General features: G+C 57.3%; 1 protein-coding gene and 1 long non-coding RNA gene across 4 annotated transcripts; one reads left to right on the top strand and one right to left on the bottom strand.

The window, feature by feature from the left end:
• The first annotated feature begins 600 nt into the window (after positions 1 to 600).
• Positions 601 to 17,744, top strand: Mapk8ip1 (mitogen-activated protein kinase 8 interacting protein 1). 2 transcript variants are annotated; one of them, XM_021639323.2, is made up of 12 exons: positions 601 to 867; positions 10,255 to 10,360; positions 12,159 to 12,461; positions 13,803 to 13,884; positions 14,071 to 14,883; positions 15,036 to 15,111; positions 15,487 to 15,659; positions 15,935 to 16,044; positions 16,156 to 16,272; positions 16,410 to 16,480; positions 16,582 to 16,680; positions 17,003 to 17,744. In XM_021639323.2, the coding sequence occupies exons 1-12, from the start codon at positions 770 to 772 to the stop codon at positions 17,073 to 17,075; spliced, it is 2,121 nt and encodes a 706-aa protein (XP_021494998.1). In that variant the 5' UTR covers positions 601 to 769; the 3' UTR covers positions 17,076 to 17,744. The 2 variants fall into 2 exon arrangements, with proteins under 2 accessions (XP_021494998.1, XP_021494999.1); XM_021639324.2 differs by lacking the exon at positions 601 to 867 and adding an exon at positions 9,355 to 9,493.
• Positions 3,057 to 11,988, bottom strand: LOC132649063 (uncharacterized). 2 transcript variants are annotated; one of them, XR_009587499.1, is made up of 4 exons: positions 11,703 to 11,988; positions 8,843 to 9,565; positions 5,606 to 5,846; positions 3,057 to 5,403 (listed from the first exon to the last, which is right to left on the bottom strand). It is a non-coding gene; the product is annotated as an uncharacterized LOC132649063 (long non-coding RNA). The 2 variants fall into 2 exon arrangements; XR_009587497.1 differs by lacking the exon at positions 3,057 to 5,403 and having other exon boundaries at positions 5,434 to 5,846; positions 11,703 to 11,986.
• Positions 17,745 to 17,803: the final 59 nt, after the last annotated feature.

A 17,803-nucleotide genomic window follows, 5' to 3' on the forward strand; every position in this document is an offset into this window, starting at 1 on the left:
CTCAAAGGGGTCTTAACAGAGGTGCCCTTCTAGACAGAGTTCTGGAGGACGTGAGGGCTAGATCCCAGTTCACAGGTGGGTGTTCCCGTTCCCAGGAACAAGCATCTTTACTATGTTTCTTTTTCACCACAGTCATGGAGGGGTCATACCCCATTTCACACATGGAAAAGACAAACCTTAGAGCTGTGAGGTCACCAATGAAAGTCTCCACTGCCTGTTTACTTGTGGAGCCAAGCTGTGGTTTTAGGCCACCTGGCTCCAAAGCTGACTGCTTTTGGACGCCACTCTCACCCTTCTCAGCCATCTTCTGCAACCGTCCTTCCCACCCCCGGTGGTGTGGAAGGCAAAGCCAAATCTGGAGAACAGGACCTTACCACTATCTACCTGGTGCTCTGGATCTAGGACCAGCTTTGGGGGTGGGAGGAGAGCAAAGCTTTGCTAGTGGCTGGAGAGCCCGGTGGGATACTGCCGAAGACCAGGTGGACCCAGGGCCACCGGGCCAAAGCGTCAGCACCTCGGAGAGCGCCTGGGGGGCGGGGCGGAGGCGGGGCCAAGAGACCCCTGTCGGCCCGGGGGCGCGCACGGTGCGCTCTCGCCGGGGCCGCAGGCAAAGCGGCGCGCGTCGGGAACCGCGCCCGCCCTAGCCGGGTCCGAGCCCCGCGGCGGCGGCGGCCTCCTAGCCGCGCCTCCGCCTCCCAGCCGCCGCCGCCGCCGCCGCCGCCGCCTCCCGCGCCGCGCTCCGCCCGGATGGCCAGGGCTGCGCCCGGGAATGGCGGAGCGAGAGAGCGGCCTGGGCGGGGGCGCCGCGTCCCCGCCGGCCGCCTCCCCATTTCTGGGACTGCACATCGCGTCTCCTCCCAATTTCAGGTGAGGACTGCGGCCTCGCGTGCCCCGCCCTTCGACCGGGCCCCGAACCTCGGAATCCCCAAGGACCCCTAGGGCGGCGTCCCTTCTTGGCCGAGCCCCTAGCCCTACAACCTCCAGTCCAGGTTGGTGGCCGAGGCGTGTCCTCCACCACCACCACGCAGCTCCTTACGCCATTCTTGGTGTTCTGGGGTCGGGTGATCGGGATGAATCTGGGGCAGGGACCCGGGAGGTCGCCTCTCCCCTCCACCTCTGCGCTGAGAATGGGTCTGGGGTTTGGTTGGAATCCCGGTGCAGCAACCTGCCCAGACTTTACCTGCTGCATCCCAAGATTTCTGGCCCACGGTGGAAGCGAGCTAAAGGTTGGGAGCCCGTAGGCTCCAGTTCTCGGAGGGAACAGCCTTGGTGCTGTAAGGAGGGAGTCGTGAGCCCCTCCTCCAGCTGGCCTGGCCAGATGAGCCAGGTGCTAGGCTGTCCCGGACAGGGTCTTCTGGATTTGGGGAGTTCCCACCTGGTCAGTTATATCTCAGGACAGGTGCAGAAAGCTCAGCCTCAACCAGTGGAACCCAACCTGCTTGTGTGTGTGTGTGTGTGTGTTGGGGGGGGATCTGCCTGTAGATATCTAGGGATACCATGATGGTCTCTACTTGGTAAATACTCAGGACACTGAGCTAAGCTCGCCTTCGATCTCCCCCTCAATCTGATATTAGACCATGTGAGTTTCAGAGATGTCAGGGGGTGATGTGTTGGACCAGTGAATGTCCTCTCTTCACACAAACATACTCACAGGCACACGCACATGCACACACACGCACATGCACACACACGCACATGCACACAGATTTGGTGAGGAAGAGAAGGGAGTCTGTGCTCCAGAATCTAGGAGAGAAGCTGAGACAGTCATTGTTTCCCCACCTCAGTGGCAGGTGCCTTCCTTTCTCCTGGGGCCCTTGGCCCAGCCAGGCCCCAGCTGGGCTCTGGCGCCAACTCATCATCTGCTGAAGGGGTCTGTATTTCCCAGGTCCTCAGGTGGGCAGAGATCCCCAGGGATCTCAAATGGTATGATCAGGCCCTGAATCCTCCAAGGGGGCCCTGAGCCCAGCTGAGAGAACCAGAAGGAGGGGGCCGAGAAAGGTTGCAACCTGAAGACAGCCTGGAGGGTGCAGCCCTCCAGATCCTTCCTGGCAGGTCAGGCCATTGTGGGGGAAGAGAATTAGCTGTGAGGGACACGGGTTCGAATCTTCACCGCCTGATCCAAGCATGCTTTTGTCTTCCTTGGTCTCATCTGTTGAGTGGGCCAGTTAATACTGATTCCCGCCTGGGAAGGAGGCAGTACACAGGTCTCGAGGTTCAACAGGTAGCCGTCCACACTGGCAGGAACCGGCACAGCTTGTTCCTGTCCACGAGATCCTCCAGTGTACTTCACCGAACCTTCACAACCACCCGGGGGTGCCCCTGGGTCTGCATTATGCGTGGCTGAGGCAATGGGAAATAAGGAAGGCAGAGGGCCTAGCCCAAGGACCACAGGAAAGTTTGAGACAGGGTCAGGACTGAACCACTCAGTTCCCTCTCCCTATAGGCCCTGCCTCTGTCCCAGGGTAGGTTCATACCCCTATTCTGGCAGGAAGTTATCGTTTATTATACGGGCCTAACTGAGAAGCTGAGAGGGAATGTGTGATCAGCTCTGGGCCGTGTAGAGTAAGGACAACAGTATACTCAAAGGCTGAGTGGCGAGTGGGCTGGCCCTCCAGGACACCGTGGCCTGGTTGAAAGGCTGAGCAGGCTTGTGAGAATAATAGGGCAGTGTCTTGGGCCCTGCATGGCCTGCTGCCGGCTTCAGCAGCCCCCACTGACCTTTCTCTTGTCCCGCCTAAGCAGCCAATTGGTCCAGCTCCATTTAACCCTGAGCAATTATGCCGTCTTGTGGCTCTTTAGTAGGGCTCAGCTGCTCTTTTTAGCTGTGTACTCCAAGCCATGGCACCCAAGCCCGTTCAGCCTTTGTTTGTTCTTCTAGGTGTCTTTTTTAGCCCCTGATAGGATGGTTCTAAGACTCAGATGTGTGTGTGTCCTGTTTCTACTGTGAGCTTCCAGAGTGTGTAAGTGGCACACACCAGTGCTTTGGTATTCTCATCACTCAGTCCAGAGTAGATGTTCAACAGTGTCTTACTTGTTTATTATTATTATTATTATTATTATTATTATTATTTTATTATTATTATTACTGGGCACGTTTCTCCCGGAGAGCAGAGTAGTGGTGAATGCACCATGCTAAGGATTTTCCGTGTACAGGAGTGGGTCTCTCATAGTCACACGAGCAGGCTACTGTTGCCGCTGCCTCCAGATGAGGAAGCCAAGGCATAGAGCGGCTGGTAGTGGAGCTGATGTGAACCCAGAAAGTCTGGTTCCAGCTCTGCCACCGAAAGGGCAAGCCCTGTCAGACTGGGGAGCACTTTTGGAAGGGCAAGAGTGTGTATACGTGAAAGATGGGAGCGTCTGTTGGAAGTTGATCTAAATGAGTATGTGCTGGGTGGTTTTTCTGGTTATGGGAGTCTTCCATCTGGTCCCTAGTGATATGTCTGGATGTGGGGTGGAGTGAGGACTTTCTACTTTACCTGTTTGACTACCATTTGGCTTCTTATTTTTAGATGTATGTAAGTTACTGAGTTACTTGCAGCATAACGAAAAAGGTATTTTTAACTGATCCATGTTCTTCATAAAGAAAGCTCTAGGGAAGAAATTTTAGAGCATTACACAATGGATCCATTGGGCCTGGATATGTGGGCTGAAGGGGTGGAACAGGGGACAGTCACCCCAAATGGAAGGATCAGCAGGACAAAGGGGTATTCACGGGAAGCAAAATGAACAGCCTGCTTTAAGTGTATGGCTAAGAGCCCTGGCTAAGGGAGACCTCGGATGTCAACTTTTGGGGATGGGGTATGATGAGTGTTAAGTGCTTGCCTGGTGTGCTGGAGGGACTAGGTTCCAACTCTACCACTGTAGAAGAAAAAAAAAAAAAGAGGAAAAAACAGTCCAGTAAATGTCTCCCTTATGCAGAAATATGAAATGACCAGTGACTTCCCAAGAACACACAGCAAGTTAATAACAAGGTCGGGATGGAGTCCAGGACTCAGATGGAAACCTGGGTGCTTTCTGATGACCCTGCTCTACTGCCTCAGCTCACCACAGAGCAGGGGCCCTCATTTACCTCTTCACAGAGCTGTATTCACTGCCTTCCATTGCTCACCAAAGGAACCTCTTGCTAGACTCAACAGGAGGGGCAGTATGCAGAGGTCCCATCATAACCCTGACCACCGTGCAGGTGACGATGTACAGGGAGACAATGTCCTCCCACATAGGCTGAGGGTGGTGGTCGTGCAGGTCCAGGGCCCACAGGGGAAGGTCAGGCAGTCCTCACAGAGGAGGAAGGTACACTGGGAAGGACATGCTGGGAACAGGCAAACAGGCAGGGCCACCGACACCTGTCTGTCAACGCGGAGAGCAAAGTTGTGTGGGAAGTTGGGGATGCTGCAATCTTCATCTACGACCGGTGGTGCTGTAGGTGCTGGACTGGGGTCAGGCAGGGACTGGCAGCAGCAGGAGGAGGAGAGTGGCTGCCAGGCAGAGTGGACGGGGGAGCCATCCTGCCCCTCCTCCAGGCAGGTGAGGCGAGGCATGGGGACAGGCTGGGGGATGGCTAGGAGATGGGTCAGATCAGATTCTCCCACTGGTCTGACCATGAAGATGCAGCAGGGATGAAGCAGGGTGCTTCCAGGGCTCCTTGGGAGACGAGAGGCTAGTCAGGCAGCCATCTAATCACCTTGGTGCTTACCGGGTTTCAGCTTGGTGATCTTTGCTCACACAGTTGATTTGGGGCATGGAGCTTGGGGGAAGGCAGGTAGGAAGTACCAGAACCACAGTCCTGGGAGTGTCACTGATCAGAGGAGACTACGGTCACCTCAGGAAGAACCCAGGACATGGTGAGAACAAGGTGGCCCAGCAGCCAGGCTGGGAACACCAGCCTTGCTGTGGTGATGGCAGGAGGCAGAATGGCAGTTGCTGCCTCTGGCCCAGCTCCCGGCGAACAAGTGTAGAGGAGCTGGCTAGCCTCACGGCAGCCCAACTGTAGCCAGGGAAGGAGTTCTACCCCAGCCTTCTAGCATCGGTCCTCATCTGGGTATCTGGATCCCTGGGAAATGGCACAATCTAACTCTGCCTTGGGGACTAAAGGTTCCTATCAATTGTGTCACCACCCCCATCCCCACCGAGGGATCTTACCTATTCTAGAATGTCGCCTCTGACCCCTGGTCCTGCTCGTATTCATGAGCAACTCTGGGGAACCTCTCCTGGGTGCTGGCTGTGTTCTGTTACTGGACATTCAAGTAAGGGCCGCATTGCCCCTACCCCGCCAGGCAGCCAAGGCTTCCAGCATCTAACAGGTGCTTGTTCGTCATCTCTGGGTATACAGTTGCGTAGGCTGGGGTGAGTTTAGGAGATTGAGGCCAGGAACTGGCAGTGGAGAGACTAGGAGTCTGGGGCTAGCTTGTGGGAAGCAGAAGCAGAAGTTTGCCCAGTGAAGAAGCAAAGGCAGATTCGCCAGACCATTCACCCCACAACTCCCCATCCATGTGGCTCTTGCAAGAGTCTTCTCTGAGAAGCCATGGTCAACCAGCCTGCGTCCCCCTTTCACCCCCACCTTTTAAAAAACAAGGTCTCATGTCACCCAGACTGGCCTGAAACTTACTGTGTAATTGAGGAGGACCTCGAGTTCCTGATCCTCTTGTTGTCGCCTCTCACATGCTGGGGTTACAGGTACATGCAGAGCCAGGGATCACAGAACCTCGTTGCATGCCAGACAAACACTGTACGGATGGGGCTATTTCCAGACCCAGGCTGCCCTCCCTTTTTCCTTATTGTATTGGTTGTCACTCTTCATGTTCACACGCAGACTCTATAATGCTCATTCCAGAAGATGCAGGAACCATCTACAAAAGAATGCCATGTCCCACACTTCCCGTCTGGCTTTGGGCTAGACTCTCCTACCTGCCTTTAGCAACCAGTTCTAACTTGGTGCCTTCTAAAGGGGCCCACAAATCGGGTCAGCAATGCCACCCCCATGCAACATCGTCCAAGTTTTGGCATGTAAGAGACTTTTACTTGTGGAATTGTTCATTTGTGGGTATTTCCCCCAAGCTGAGTCACCTACTGTTCAAGTTGGAGCCAAAAGAGAACTTACCCAGACATTTGCAAGTCAGAAATACAGAAAGACAACAGGAATGCTGTAGCCTGCTCAACACTTATTCAGAACTCATACTGCTGGAACCTTACCTGGTGAAGGACATTATGGACTAACTGCCCTTTGGTGAAGGGGCGTCATGGGTCATACAACCCACAGGAGAACTACAGTCATTCCGTAACTACCACCAGGCAGGATTAGGAGCCACCAGAAAGGAGGAGTGGCCTGTTCTCCCAAATCAGAAGAGCCCTGGTGGGGCAGGTGGCTGGACGGTGGGGTGTGCTCAGGACCTGGAAGCCAGCTCTGTAGGATTTAGTGCTGCAAGGGAAGGCTGGACTCATGGCAGGGGCCAGAGGTCAATTTGCTAGCCCCTTTAACCCAGACAGGAAGCTGGAAGTTGAAGGCTCAGGTGTGGCTTCTGACAGCCCACACCTGGCTCTCCTTGGCCTAACTCAGCAAGAGCTCAGCCCTGTGCTTGGCCCTCACTTCCTGTGCATGACTATTTCAGCCTGTTCTTGAGGAGGCCAGGAACAGGTGGAGCTTCTGTGGGGAGGGACACAAGGACAAGGGAACCGAGGCAGCAGGGCAGCAGGAAACCACATGAGAATACCTGGAGAAGGTTGGCTTCAACCACTCAGCAGAACCCAGCCCAGCCCAGGGCAGGCTGGGGAGTGTGGGGTGTGCTCATGGCCAGAACCTGAGCAAAATGTTGCTGGGGACCCACACTGCAAGAGGGTATGTACTGCAGGAAGACGGACGTCAAAGTGAGAGTGGCTTCTAGTGACCAGACTTTGACACAGGGCCACCAAACATGGCTGTGCTGTGTCTACCCAGTATGAGCAAGCAGGGCTGACAGATGCAATGCTGCTGCTTGGGGAGGCTGCCTTCCCAACCCGGGGAAGAAGCTGCCAACCTGCCAGGGCCGGGTTAATCTCCTGTGTAGCCTCCCAGGCCAAGGCTCAGATTTCCAAGAAAATGCCTTATACAAGATCTGGAGGAACCTCCCTGCCTTCCTGTCTTTCTGCTTGCCCTCGAGATCCCCCTCCCTCTTGTCTTCCTTCACCACTGTTGGCATCCCTGAACACAGCCCTTGGCCAGTCCTACCCTCTCCTCCTTGGTGGTGACCTCCCCTCCGCTGTAATTCAGACACTTCATCTTATCCTGAGGTGGCATGCAGGAAGGGAACAGAAGTTGACAACACTGGGCCTTAGGCCCCCTCATTGGGGAGATGGCCCAGAGCCCTATTCCAAGGTGGTAAAGAAATGCATCAGGGTTGGTTGCCAGGTTGGAGGAGGAGTGAGGATTTGCTCTCAACATTCCTACTTCCAGGCCTGACATGGTGTCATTCTGCCATCTCACCCCGCTTAGGAGAAGCACCCCAAAGTAAGACAAGGGTGATGACACCATTTTTAAGCGGATAGAACATGTCATCCCCTGGGACTTCTCTCCTGGGTGAATTCAGGAGTGAGAGAAGGGCAAGAACACCCTCTCTTCCCTCAGAGGAGCTAAGGATAAGGTAGGCTCCTGGCCCTTAGCTCAAATGTCTTCTCCTCTGTAATGCCCTCATCTGGCCTGGCCCCACTCACACCTGTTGTTCAGAGAATTGACCCATCAGGCCACACTGAAGGGACATGGATATACAGAAATATCACAGGATATACATCCTGTGGCCATATAGAATCCTGCAGCCCCTCTCCAGGCCCTTCTTCAGCTTGAGAGGAAGGGCAGAGACGGCGACTGCCGGGTGACCAACACCTCTCGCGTGTCTACTGAGCACGTGGTGTATACTTGACACCCTCCCCGGCTCTGTCTCCCAGGAGCATCCAGTTGAGATGGGAGCCAGGAAGGGAGAGATACAGACGGTGAGGGGAGCGCGCTCCCTCCGTGCAGCTTTGTAGCCAGGATGGGTGGGATCTCTGATGGAGCCAAGCCTCGGATGAAACCTGAGAGGGCTTCCTGGAGGACAGCTTCTCTGAGAATTTCGGTGGCATGCCCAGTTTGAGGCTCTGCCACATGTACCATGCAAGCCTCAGATTGGGCACCGTGGGGGCCCAGTGCCCACCCTTGCGGAGCAAGGCTTAGTAAACAGGTAATTGCACTCCAGGCGGGAGTCTCCCCCTTGCAGAGAGCCCTGGTGAGGATTTTGAGTGAGGGGAGAAGGGGCAGTGGTATTCCTCGAGACTTGGCCTCATGGTCCCAGAGGGGTAGTGCAGGTACAGGGAAACTGAGGCCGGCAGGCAAGGTGGTACGGTGCATGCATGGTTCGGCAATAAGGAGACAGAGGTGTGTGCGGAGGGTACCAGCAGAGCTTGGGGCATCCGAGGACACTTGCAGAGAAGATGCCCAGCGAGACCCAGGAACTGCCGTGCTGTCTGTGTCCCAGACCTTACAGCCAGGCTGCACTTAGCGTTAGACACAAGGCCAGGAGGCTAGAGTGAGGAGGGTGCTCTGGCCTCTGGACCAGCCCCCTCCCCCCCCCCCCCCCCCCCCGTCACCACTTTCCTACCAGCTGGTCGCCACACCCCCATACCAGGGGACCCTGCTACCCTTCGGGTCCGAATCTTCCAGGACAAGTTGCCAGTGGAGACCTCCAGGCTCAGTCAATGTCACTCCCAAATGACTCCCAACCCTGCCCCAAAGGGGTCCTAACTCTACCGGTCCTCAGCGCTGTCTCCCCGCACATCCTTCCAGGGAGCGCCAATCCCCCACCCACCCGCCCTGGCCCTGGACTTGCAGAAGCCTCACCGAGGCGGTGTGGAGGCGGAGCCTGTGGCAATGTGGATTCTTGCGGCCGTTCTTGGAGCGCTTCCGAAGCCCCTCCATCTTCCCATTTGGCACCCTGAGTGTGGCGCTGGCCCTTTAAAGCAGATCAGGGTCTCGCTTTGAGGGAAAAAAAATTACCAGATTTCTGTCGTCTGCTTACTCGCCTGGCCTTGGAAGGGAGGGGGGGTCACTCCAGCCCCCAACAGGGGCATTGGAAGGGCAGGTGGAGCCAGTAGCATTGATTGCAGTAACCTGATCCCGCGGGGGAGGCGGCGACATAGCTGCGCGTCTGGGCCGCTGAGGGAGGAAGCTGCCCGCATCCGAGGGCTGGGCCAGGAAGAGTTGGGGCTGGGGCCTGGGTCGGCAGCTGCGGCCTCCTCTCCGGCCCATCTATTTTTAATGAGCTCCCCAGGCTTCTGCAGCCGGCAGGATGCAGAAAGGCAGGCCCAGTTGGTGGAGGCCAGAAGCCCCAGCCCTGCCTTGAGCTCTGGCCCCCCCACCCTTCTGGGCATGAGAGGGCAGCCCTGGAGCCCCGCAGCCCCCTGGCCGGGCAGGGCTCTCCATGCAGCTGGTATTGAAGATGGATTCGAGCCCAGACAATGACAGCTGGTTGGAGGATCAGTGGGAGCGCTGGTAGGGTCCTGGGGGCTGGCCTCAGGGTGGGGGAGGGGTGAATCGAGAGGTGCTCCGTTGAGCTCAGGGCCCCTGTTCAGATGGAGGTAGAAGAAAGAGGTGTGAGCCTTCTAGGCTTTCCTCGGAGCTGCACCCTGTCCTTCCTCTCCTGGGTGACCTTGGATGAGCTTGTGTACCTCTGCTACGTGCCTAATCTCCTGGTCTCTGGGAAAAGGCCCAGGCATTCTCTCAAACTCCCCAGATGTCCCATTTACACCAAGTCAGGGTGCCAGGGTTTAGGGTGAGCAGGTGCTGGGGACAGACAGGCACCACAGTGGCTCAGCAGTGTTTAACTTTGTGGGTGAAAGGGGCCCCTGCTGTTTCCTTCTGATGAGTCTTGTTACCATGGAGTGCAAAGGTTTCCCTGCCCTGGATACCTCTTGGGGTTGGCACTGCCTTGGCCATGAAGACATTTCTCCAGCCGAGCTGAGGCTGTGCCTAGCTGGGCCTTCTAGGACTGCCTCCTGGTTGGCAGCAGGACAGAGAACTCCCAGGCAGCGATGCCGGGGGAACCTGGAGCTGCCTCCTCCGCCACCCTAGGTGGAATGCCTTTTGGCTCCTACCCCAAATCCTTTCCCTGCCACTGTGGTGGCAGAGTGCGTCCTCCATCTGGGAGCTGTCACCCGGCTTCTAGGGGCTTCCCCCGGGAAGAGGGAGGTACCAGCAGGCTTAGTTGGGGCTTAGGACCCCTGGGTTGTAACTTTGGTTTCTGTCCATACCAGGCTCACCCATGACATCAGCCTAGAGGAGTTTGAGGATGAAGACCTCTCAGAGATCACCGATGAGTGTGGCATCAGCCTGCAGTGCAAAGATACCTTGTCTCTCAGGGTAAGGGCTGAACCTGGAGAATCTGAATGTGGTGGGGGTGGGGGGTGGGGACAAAGGTGAGGGCAGCCTTATGTTTACAGAGGAGCTTTTTGAGTGTGTGTGACCCCTAGGAAGTGAAATAATAACACAGGAAGCATCTAATGTAAGGTTTGACATATCTTGGCACAATCCAAAAATCTTCATTTAATGTTTTGTATGGTCTTGTCGGGAGCCGGAAGCGGCTCCCTCAGTCCTCACAGGAACCGAGAGCAGAAGAGCTTGGGATGTAGACAGTGGCAGTGAGGTCGAGAGTGAAGGGAAGGCCCTCACAGGAGCTTCTTGGCAGAGGGCCTGCAGCACTACAGGGTGGAGTCTGGTGGACTCTGCAGTGCTTTGGGGCAGGAAAGAGGAGGCAGGGTGCTGCTGGACCAGCTCCTGTGGCTGCCACCTCTGCATCGCCCTGAGCCCACTACCAGCCCCTTAGGTTTCCGGTGGCCCCTGCTGAGGGACCATTCCAGTACTGGTATTGCTCTGAGCCCCTTGGCTTTGCCTGTCCTTATAGCTGAGTGCCAGGGTACCCAGGATAGACGGAGACCCCCATTCTGTTGTCAGAACAAGGACTTGCTTTGCAGGATATGGATGGCAGCTGCACAGGGCTGGGTGTCAGAGGGCGGCGCTTTATCTAGCCAGGTAGGCGAGTAGCTGGATAGGACACTTAGATGGCTGCAGTGTGAGCTAGGGAAGGGCGTTTGTCTTGGTGTTGACCTCCTGCTAGTCCTAGCACTTTTAGAAACTTACAGGCAAAAGCAAGCAAGCTGTGAGGATGACTTTATGGTTCCCACACGCAATCCTCCACCCTCTGGCCAGGGCAGCAAAGATGGAGGCAGAAGCCACTTCTTCTGGTCTCGGGGAGGGGTTCCAGAGCTCTGTCATGACTTCTCTAAGGTCCTGTAACTGCTCTGGAGTTTGAAAGCACTGTTTCCCGTATGCAAAGCTTTCAAGAGGGTCTTCCGAAACTAGCAGGAACTCCCCCAATCCCTGCCCTGGTAGTGCTATACTAATTAGGGTGGTCCCCCGTGGGAGCCTAGTCAAAGTCTCGGTGGCTTTAACGCACGCTTTTCAGTGTCCTCTCCCCTCTGGTAACCTGGAGGATAGCAGTGTAGGCCCAGTCAACTCTTGAGGGATTAAGGGCCAGAGGATCTGTCCAAGGTGCCAGGAGTTAGCGGCAACCGTGGAAGCAGTACGTAGTTACAGGACTGGTGGAGGCAGGTGTTCAGATTAAAGGGGGCTGGGAAGGGCTCCCCCTCAAAGTCCCCCTTCCGGTCGGCTCAGGGCCTCACGTCCGCACTGCAGTCTTCCTTACCTGGCTGACATGCACTTTCCCAGTTTACTTCAATGGCCCATTCCAACGCCAGTTGTCTCTCTCCCCCATCCCTATTGGGGCAGGAATTCCTGGGCGACCCCTAGGTCTCCATAGCAACAGTGGTGATTTCACTCTGGGCTTGGTTTACAACCCGAGTGAGGTCACTGGCCGTTGCCAGGGGAACGGGAGGGTGCAAGAAATCCGGAGGGGGAACCACGGGAGAGAAGAGGCGTGGGCGCTGGCTGGCTTGGGAACACAGCCTCTCTGGGGTTGCGTACGGGAGCGGCCTAGTTGCTCCTGCCTCTGCCCGGCTGCCAGTCTCCCTCCCCTCACGGCCACGAAATGGACTCATCCGTTGGGGGCGGAGCACAGAGGCATCAGACACGCCCCTCCCGCTAGACCCCTCCCCCGCCCACAAGGCCCCTCCCCTGACGCCCCTCCGTCGGTGCCGCGCAGCCCCCGCGTGCCGGGCTGCTATCTACGGGTAGCAGCGGCAGCGCGGGGAGCCGGCTGCAGGCGGAGATGCTGCAGATGGACCTGATCGACGCGGCAGGCGACACTCCCGGCGCAGAGGACGACGAGGAGGAGGACGACGAGCTCGCTGCCCAAAGGCCAGGAGTGGGGCCTCCCAAAGCCGAGTCCGGCCAGGAGCCGGCGCCTCGCAGCCAAGGCCAGGGCCCGGGCACAGGCAGCGGAGACACCTACCGGCCCAAGAGGCCTACCACGCTCAACCTCTTCCCGCAGGTGCCGCGGTCTCAGGTGAGGCGCGAGAGGCCCAGGGCCGAGCTGAGGGGGCGGCGCCCTGGGTGGACAGGGAGGATGGAGGGGCGCAAGCTTATTGGTGAGACCAGGGACCCAGGCGTGCCTTGTCTTGGGGAGGGACAGGTTTTCTGCAGGAGGGCTAGAGGAAGGGCTTTATGAGGGGTGCAGTAAAGTCTGTCCTGAGAAGGGCTGAGTCCAGCTGTCTGGGTATTGAGCCTGGAAAGTGGGGGAGGGGTTGGCAGGGATTTGAGTGGGGGGACTGGCGGGGGACTAACAAAGGAGTTCCTGCAGTTGGGACAAGATCCTCCTTGGGTTAGGGTGCTTCTGTGAAGGTTGAGGCGGCAGCAGGGCCTGGAGAAGAGAGCATCTGAAATGGGAGGAAGGTGGGAATGGGAATTCAGGCTCTGCGTCCAGTTGGACATCTCAGCAGCTGGGCATTCCAGAGAGCAGCAATAGAGATGGGGGTGTGGAGTTGCTTGGCTGAGTTGGGGGCCTGGAGCCCCTGGTGGGTGGCTGGATGCCAAAGAGGGCTGCCTTGACCCATTGTCTTATAGGCCTAGGCAGGAGAGGTACTGGGAGAGGAGCTGGTGGCTGGTGCAGGGCCCGCAAGGAAGGGGTTGGTCCCTTTCCCAGTATCCTCTGGCATGGCTTCTGGCAGCCCAACTCATGAATGCATGTGTTGCTTATGGTGTTCCCTGGGGAGGGAGTGCAGTTGTTTGTGGAGAGCCTGTGCATGGGCACTGTTCAGGGGTCTCAGGAGGCCGAGAATGTGGGATACACGAGCATTCTGGGAGATCCAGGAAGGAGGGCTGCTGACTCTACATCTGTCATTCCTCAGTCACGTGGTTTGAAGTGGGGGTGAGTGTTATGGAGTCATGGTTTGAGTGATTCATCCAGGCCCACAGGCCAGCTCCTGGGAAGACCCTTCTGTGTGCCAGAGTGTCCTGGCCCTTCTGCTGGACCCTGGCTTTCTGAGCTCCAGGACAGGGGGTCACACCAGGGCTGGGTGTGAGCACCCGAACATGTCTACCCACAGTGCCCGGGGCCGTTGTCTGACTTCCTGGGTGCTGTACTTCTCCCTCCACAGCCCCTCCTCAGCACCCACACTGGCCAAACACCACCATTGCAAACCTTGAGGGTTGGCTCCAAGCCAGCAGGCCTGTGGGGAGGGTGCTAATCTCCCAGCCTGTTAGAGGGAGGTTGGCGGAGAGGCCTTTGGCAAGGCAAGATGGATGGGAACAGCCTCGGGCTGGCCTGAGGGGGGCAGGACCGGGGCCTCCCTGTGCCGGGCACTGCTGACTACTGCTCCTTCATAAGAGCCTTTTGTTCTTTGCACAGGACACGCTGAATAATAATTCTTTAGGCAAAAAGCACAGCTGGCAGGACCGCGTCTCTCGCTCGTCCTCCCCCCTCAAGACAGGTAAGTCAAGCCTCCCTCCCCGAGCGGACAGTTCTTCACCTGGCTCACCTGGGCTCCAGTCATCTGGGAGCCAGTGCCTGGATGCGGAGCCTGCTGACAGAGGACGGCTTGGGAAGAGGAGGGGACAGGTATCTGGGGACAGGGGACCGGGGTCTTGCTCTCAGCACCAACCCGCCTGTCCTCCAGGGGAGCAGACGCCTCCACATGAACACATCTGTCTGAGTGATGAGCTGCCCCCTCAGAGCAGTCCTGTTCCCACCAAGGATCGAGGTACCTCCACCGACAGCCCCTGTCGCCGGAGTGCTGCCACCCAGATGGCCCCTCCAAGCGGTCCCCCCGCCACTGCACCTAGTGGCCGGGGCCACTCCCATCGAGACCGCATCCACTATCAGGCAGATGTGCGGCTAGAGGCGACTGAGGAGATCTACCTGACCCCAGTGCAGAGGCCCCCAGACCCAGCAGAACCCACTTCCTCCTTCTTGCCACCCACCGAGAGCCGGATGTCAGTGAGCTCGGATCCAGACCCTGCTGCTTACTCTGCCACGGCAGGGCGGCCACACCCCTCCATCAGTGAAGAGGATGAGGGCTTCGACTGCCTGTCCTCCCCAGAGCGAGCCGAGGTGCCAGGCGGAGGGTGGCGGGGAAGCCGCGGGGAGCCCCCTCCGCCCCCAAGGGCCTCACTGAGCTCGGACACCAGCGCCCTGTCCTACGACTCGGTCAAGTACACGCTGGTGGTGGATGAACATGCCCAGCTTGAGTTGGTGAGCCTGCGGCCATGCTTCGGAGACTACAGTGATGAAAGCGACTCTGCCACTGTCTATGACAACTGTGCCTCTGCCTCCTCGCCCTACGAGTCGGCCATTGGGGAGGAATACGAGGAGGCCCCTCAGCCCCGGCCTCCCACCTGCCTCTCAGAGGACTCCACACCAGACGAGCCTGACGTCCACTTCTCTAAGAAGTTTCTCAACGTCTTCATGAGTGGCCGCTCTCGCTCCTCCAGTGAGTCGGCGAGTAGGCAGTGGGGGAACCAGGCCAGGGAGAGCTGAGATGGAATGACCCTCAAACACCACATAGTCTGCCTAAGAGCAGGACAGAGCTCCCTACCTGTCCCAAGCCGAGGCCGCCTCCTCCAGCCTATTGCCTTCCTACAGGTGCTGAGTCTTTCGGGCTGTTCTCCTGCGTCATCAACGGGGAGGAGCATGAGCAAACCCATCGGGCTATATTCAGGTGAGAGGCGCCCCCTCCTTGCCTTTGCCAGTCCACCACTGGCTCCCATCCACTGCTGGGGGACTCGGCTCAGTGCAAAGGCTGAGGAGTCATGAGGAAGCTAGGACTACATACCTAACCTGGCTAGGGACCAGAAAGATGCCCGCCCTGCATAGACCTTCCATGGCCTTTCAGCTTCTCAAGGCCGAGGCTCCCTTTCTCCCTGGCCCCTGGATTTTTGGGTGACGCACCTATGTCTGAGTGTTGAGTGTCCCCTAGGAGGCATCACTGTGACACAGACGTGGGTATTTTTGCAAATGTCAGTGGCTCAGGACCCCAGATTGGGCCTAGCTAAAGAACTCTGGTGAGCAGTGCCTCACATGCCCTTGGGGACAGGTTTGTGCCTCGACATGAAGACGAACTTGAGCTAGAAGTAGACGACCCTCTTCTGGTGGAGCTGCAGGCGGAAGACTATTGGTACGAGGCCTATAACATGCGCACTGGAGCCCGAGGTGTCTTTCCTGCCTACTATGCCATTGAGGTCACCAAGGAGCCTGAGCACATGGCAGGTAGTGCCCTTCCCCCCAGCCTGGTCCCACCCACCCCTGCATCTGTTCAACTGACTTGCCAGTGAACATACACTCCGGGTCTTAGCCTGGCAGGGAATAAAGAATTCAGTCAGTTCCATTACACAGTTACTAGGTGAGGCCCAGCCAGGTCGGGGCACGTGAGGGTGGTGACGCCCCATGCTGCCCGAGTCACTCCACATGCTACACTGTTTGGGGGCTTGGCTGAGCCCCCTGCTGATGGCTCTCTTGCTCTTTATTGCATGTTGTCTTTCCAGCCCTTGCCAAAAACAGCGACTGGATTGACCAGTTCCGGGTCAAGTTCCTGGGCTCCGTCCAGGTTCCTTATCACAAGGGCAATGATGTCCTCTGTGCCGCTATGCAAAAGGTACTTCCGCTTCTTCCTGGGGGGTGCCTGTTCCCAGCCAGCCCATGCTATTGGGGAGGACGACACTGGGGTCTGGAGACATGAGCTTCCACCATGGCCTGTCCCTCGCAGATCGCCACCACCCGCCGGCTCACCGTGCACTTTAACCCGCCCTCCAGCTGTGTGCTTGAGATCAGCGTCAGGGGTGTCAAGATCGGTGTCAAAGCTGATGATGCTCAGGAGGCCAAGGTGATGTCCTTCAAGCCCCGGCCTTCTTGCCTGCCATGCCTCTCCTCTCCCTCTGTGCCTCCCCCCGCCATTTCCCCTCCTGCCTGCTTAGCCCTGCAAGTTGACCCATCTTGCTTCTTCTCTCTTCCCTCCTGTAGGGAAATAAATGTAGCCACTTTTTCCAGCTAAAAAACATCTCTTTCTGTGGATACCATCCAAAGAACAACAAGTAAGTATGAGAGGCGGACAGCAGAGTCCCACTGGTAGTCTCGGGCCATCGTGGGTGGGCATGGGTCAGGATCCTGTCTCATAGTGCCTACCTTCCCACAGGTACTTTGGGTTCATCACCAAGCACCCCGCTGACCACAGGTTTGCCTGCCATGTCTTTGTGTCCGAAGATTCCACCAAAGCCCTGGCAGAGTCTGTGGGGTACGTGTATGTGTGTTGGTAAGGACCTGCCCAGGTTAAAAACATCCTGTCACAAGCCGTGGAGCTGCTTCAGTGCCAGCATGAGCCCTGTCCTCTGCCAGATCCGGAAGCCCCACTCCTGGAAGGGGCTGGAGGGTCCCAAGTGAGCCTGGTTTCTGGGCCACTTCCTTGTTGATCAGCTACGGGGCCCTTCCTCACCTGGTTCTTTTCTCTTTGGCAAATAACTGCCCAGACAACAGCTAAGTTACCCCAGAGTCCCAAAGCTCCCCCTGAATAGCTTGGCTCGAGGCCCCTGCTCATTCCAGTGTCCTCCATTTTCCAGGCGTGCATTTCAGCAGTTCTACAAGCAGTTTGTGGAGTACACTTGTCCTACAGAAGACATCTACCTGGAGTAGCAGCCCCGCCACTCTGCAGCCCCTCAGCCCCAGGCCAGTGCTAGGACAGCTGGCTGCTGACAGGATGTGGTACTGCCACCAGAGAATGGGGAAGTGAGGGCTGTCTGGGTGGGGGGCAGGGGTGTGGGGAGAGGCAGATGCAGTTTATTGTAATATATGGGGTTAGATTCATCTATGGAGGACAGTATAGGCTCTCTGGGGACTGGGGGAGGGTGAGGCCTGGGAGGGGGTCAGGTCTCTGGCCACAAAGGGATCTCCTAGGAATAGAGGCAGTGCCCCATCCTGGGCTTGGCTTCATGCTAGGGGCCCTGGCTCTTGGCTCCTACTTTGACAAAGCCCATGCCACCTGGAAGTGCCCATCGTCCCCTGTCCCCTCCTCACCTAGAGCCCTGAGCTCAGGCTGAGCCCAACCACCTCCCAAGGACTTTCCAGTAAGGAAATGGCAAGAGGTGACAGTGAAGACTGAGTTTTCATCTGTGGGACCTCCGGGCACCTCCAACCTCCAGCCTGGCCAGCATGCTGGTCCTGACAGGCTCGTGTGTGCACAGAAGGAGAGGGCTACAGCAGGCCCTGCCTAGCAGGGAAAGGAGGCTTCTCAGCTGGCCCCAGCCATCTCATCACTGTCTTGTCACCTGGTTACTACTATTAAAGTGCTATTTCCTGTCTGGACCACCGTGGGTGGATTTACTCGGACCCCTACTGGGCCTTCTTGCTACACACAGGCTACT

Source organism: Meriones unguiculatus, chromosome 18 (genome assembly GCF_030254825.1).
Source record: "Meriones unguiculatus strain TT.TT164.6M chromosome 18, Bangor_MerUng_6.1, whole genome shotgun sequence".
NCBI lineage: Eukaryota > Metazoa > Chordata > Mammalia > Rodentia > Muridae > Meriones > Meriones unguiculatus.

What these genes read in the sequence shown, in the direction of transcription:
- Mapk8ip1 (XM_021639323.2), top strand. Translation starts at nt 770, where the DNA reads ATGGCGGAGCGAGAGAGCGGCCTGGGCGGGGGCGCCGCGTCCCCGCCG. An exon ending in GCGTCTCCTCCCAATTTCAG is followed by an intron (nt 868 to 10,254) that starts GTGAGGACTGCG and finishes TGTCCATACCAG; the next exon opens with GCTCACCCATGACATCAGCC. An exon ending in TCTGTGCCGCTATGCAAAAG is followed by an intron (nt 16,045 to 16,155) that starts GTACTTCCGCTT and finishes TGTCCCTCGCAG; the next exon opens with ATCGCCACCACCCGCCGGCT.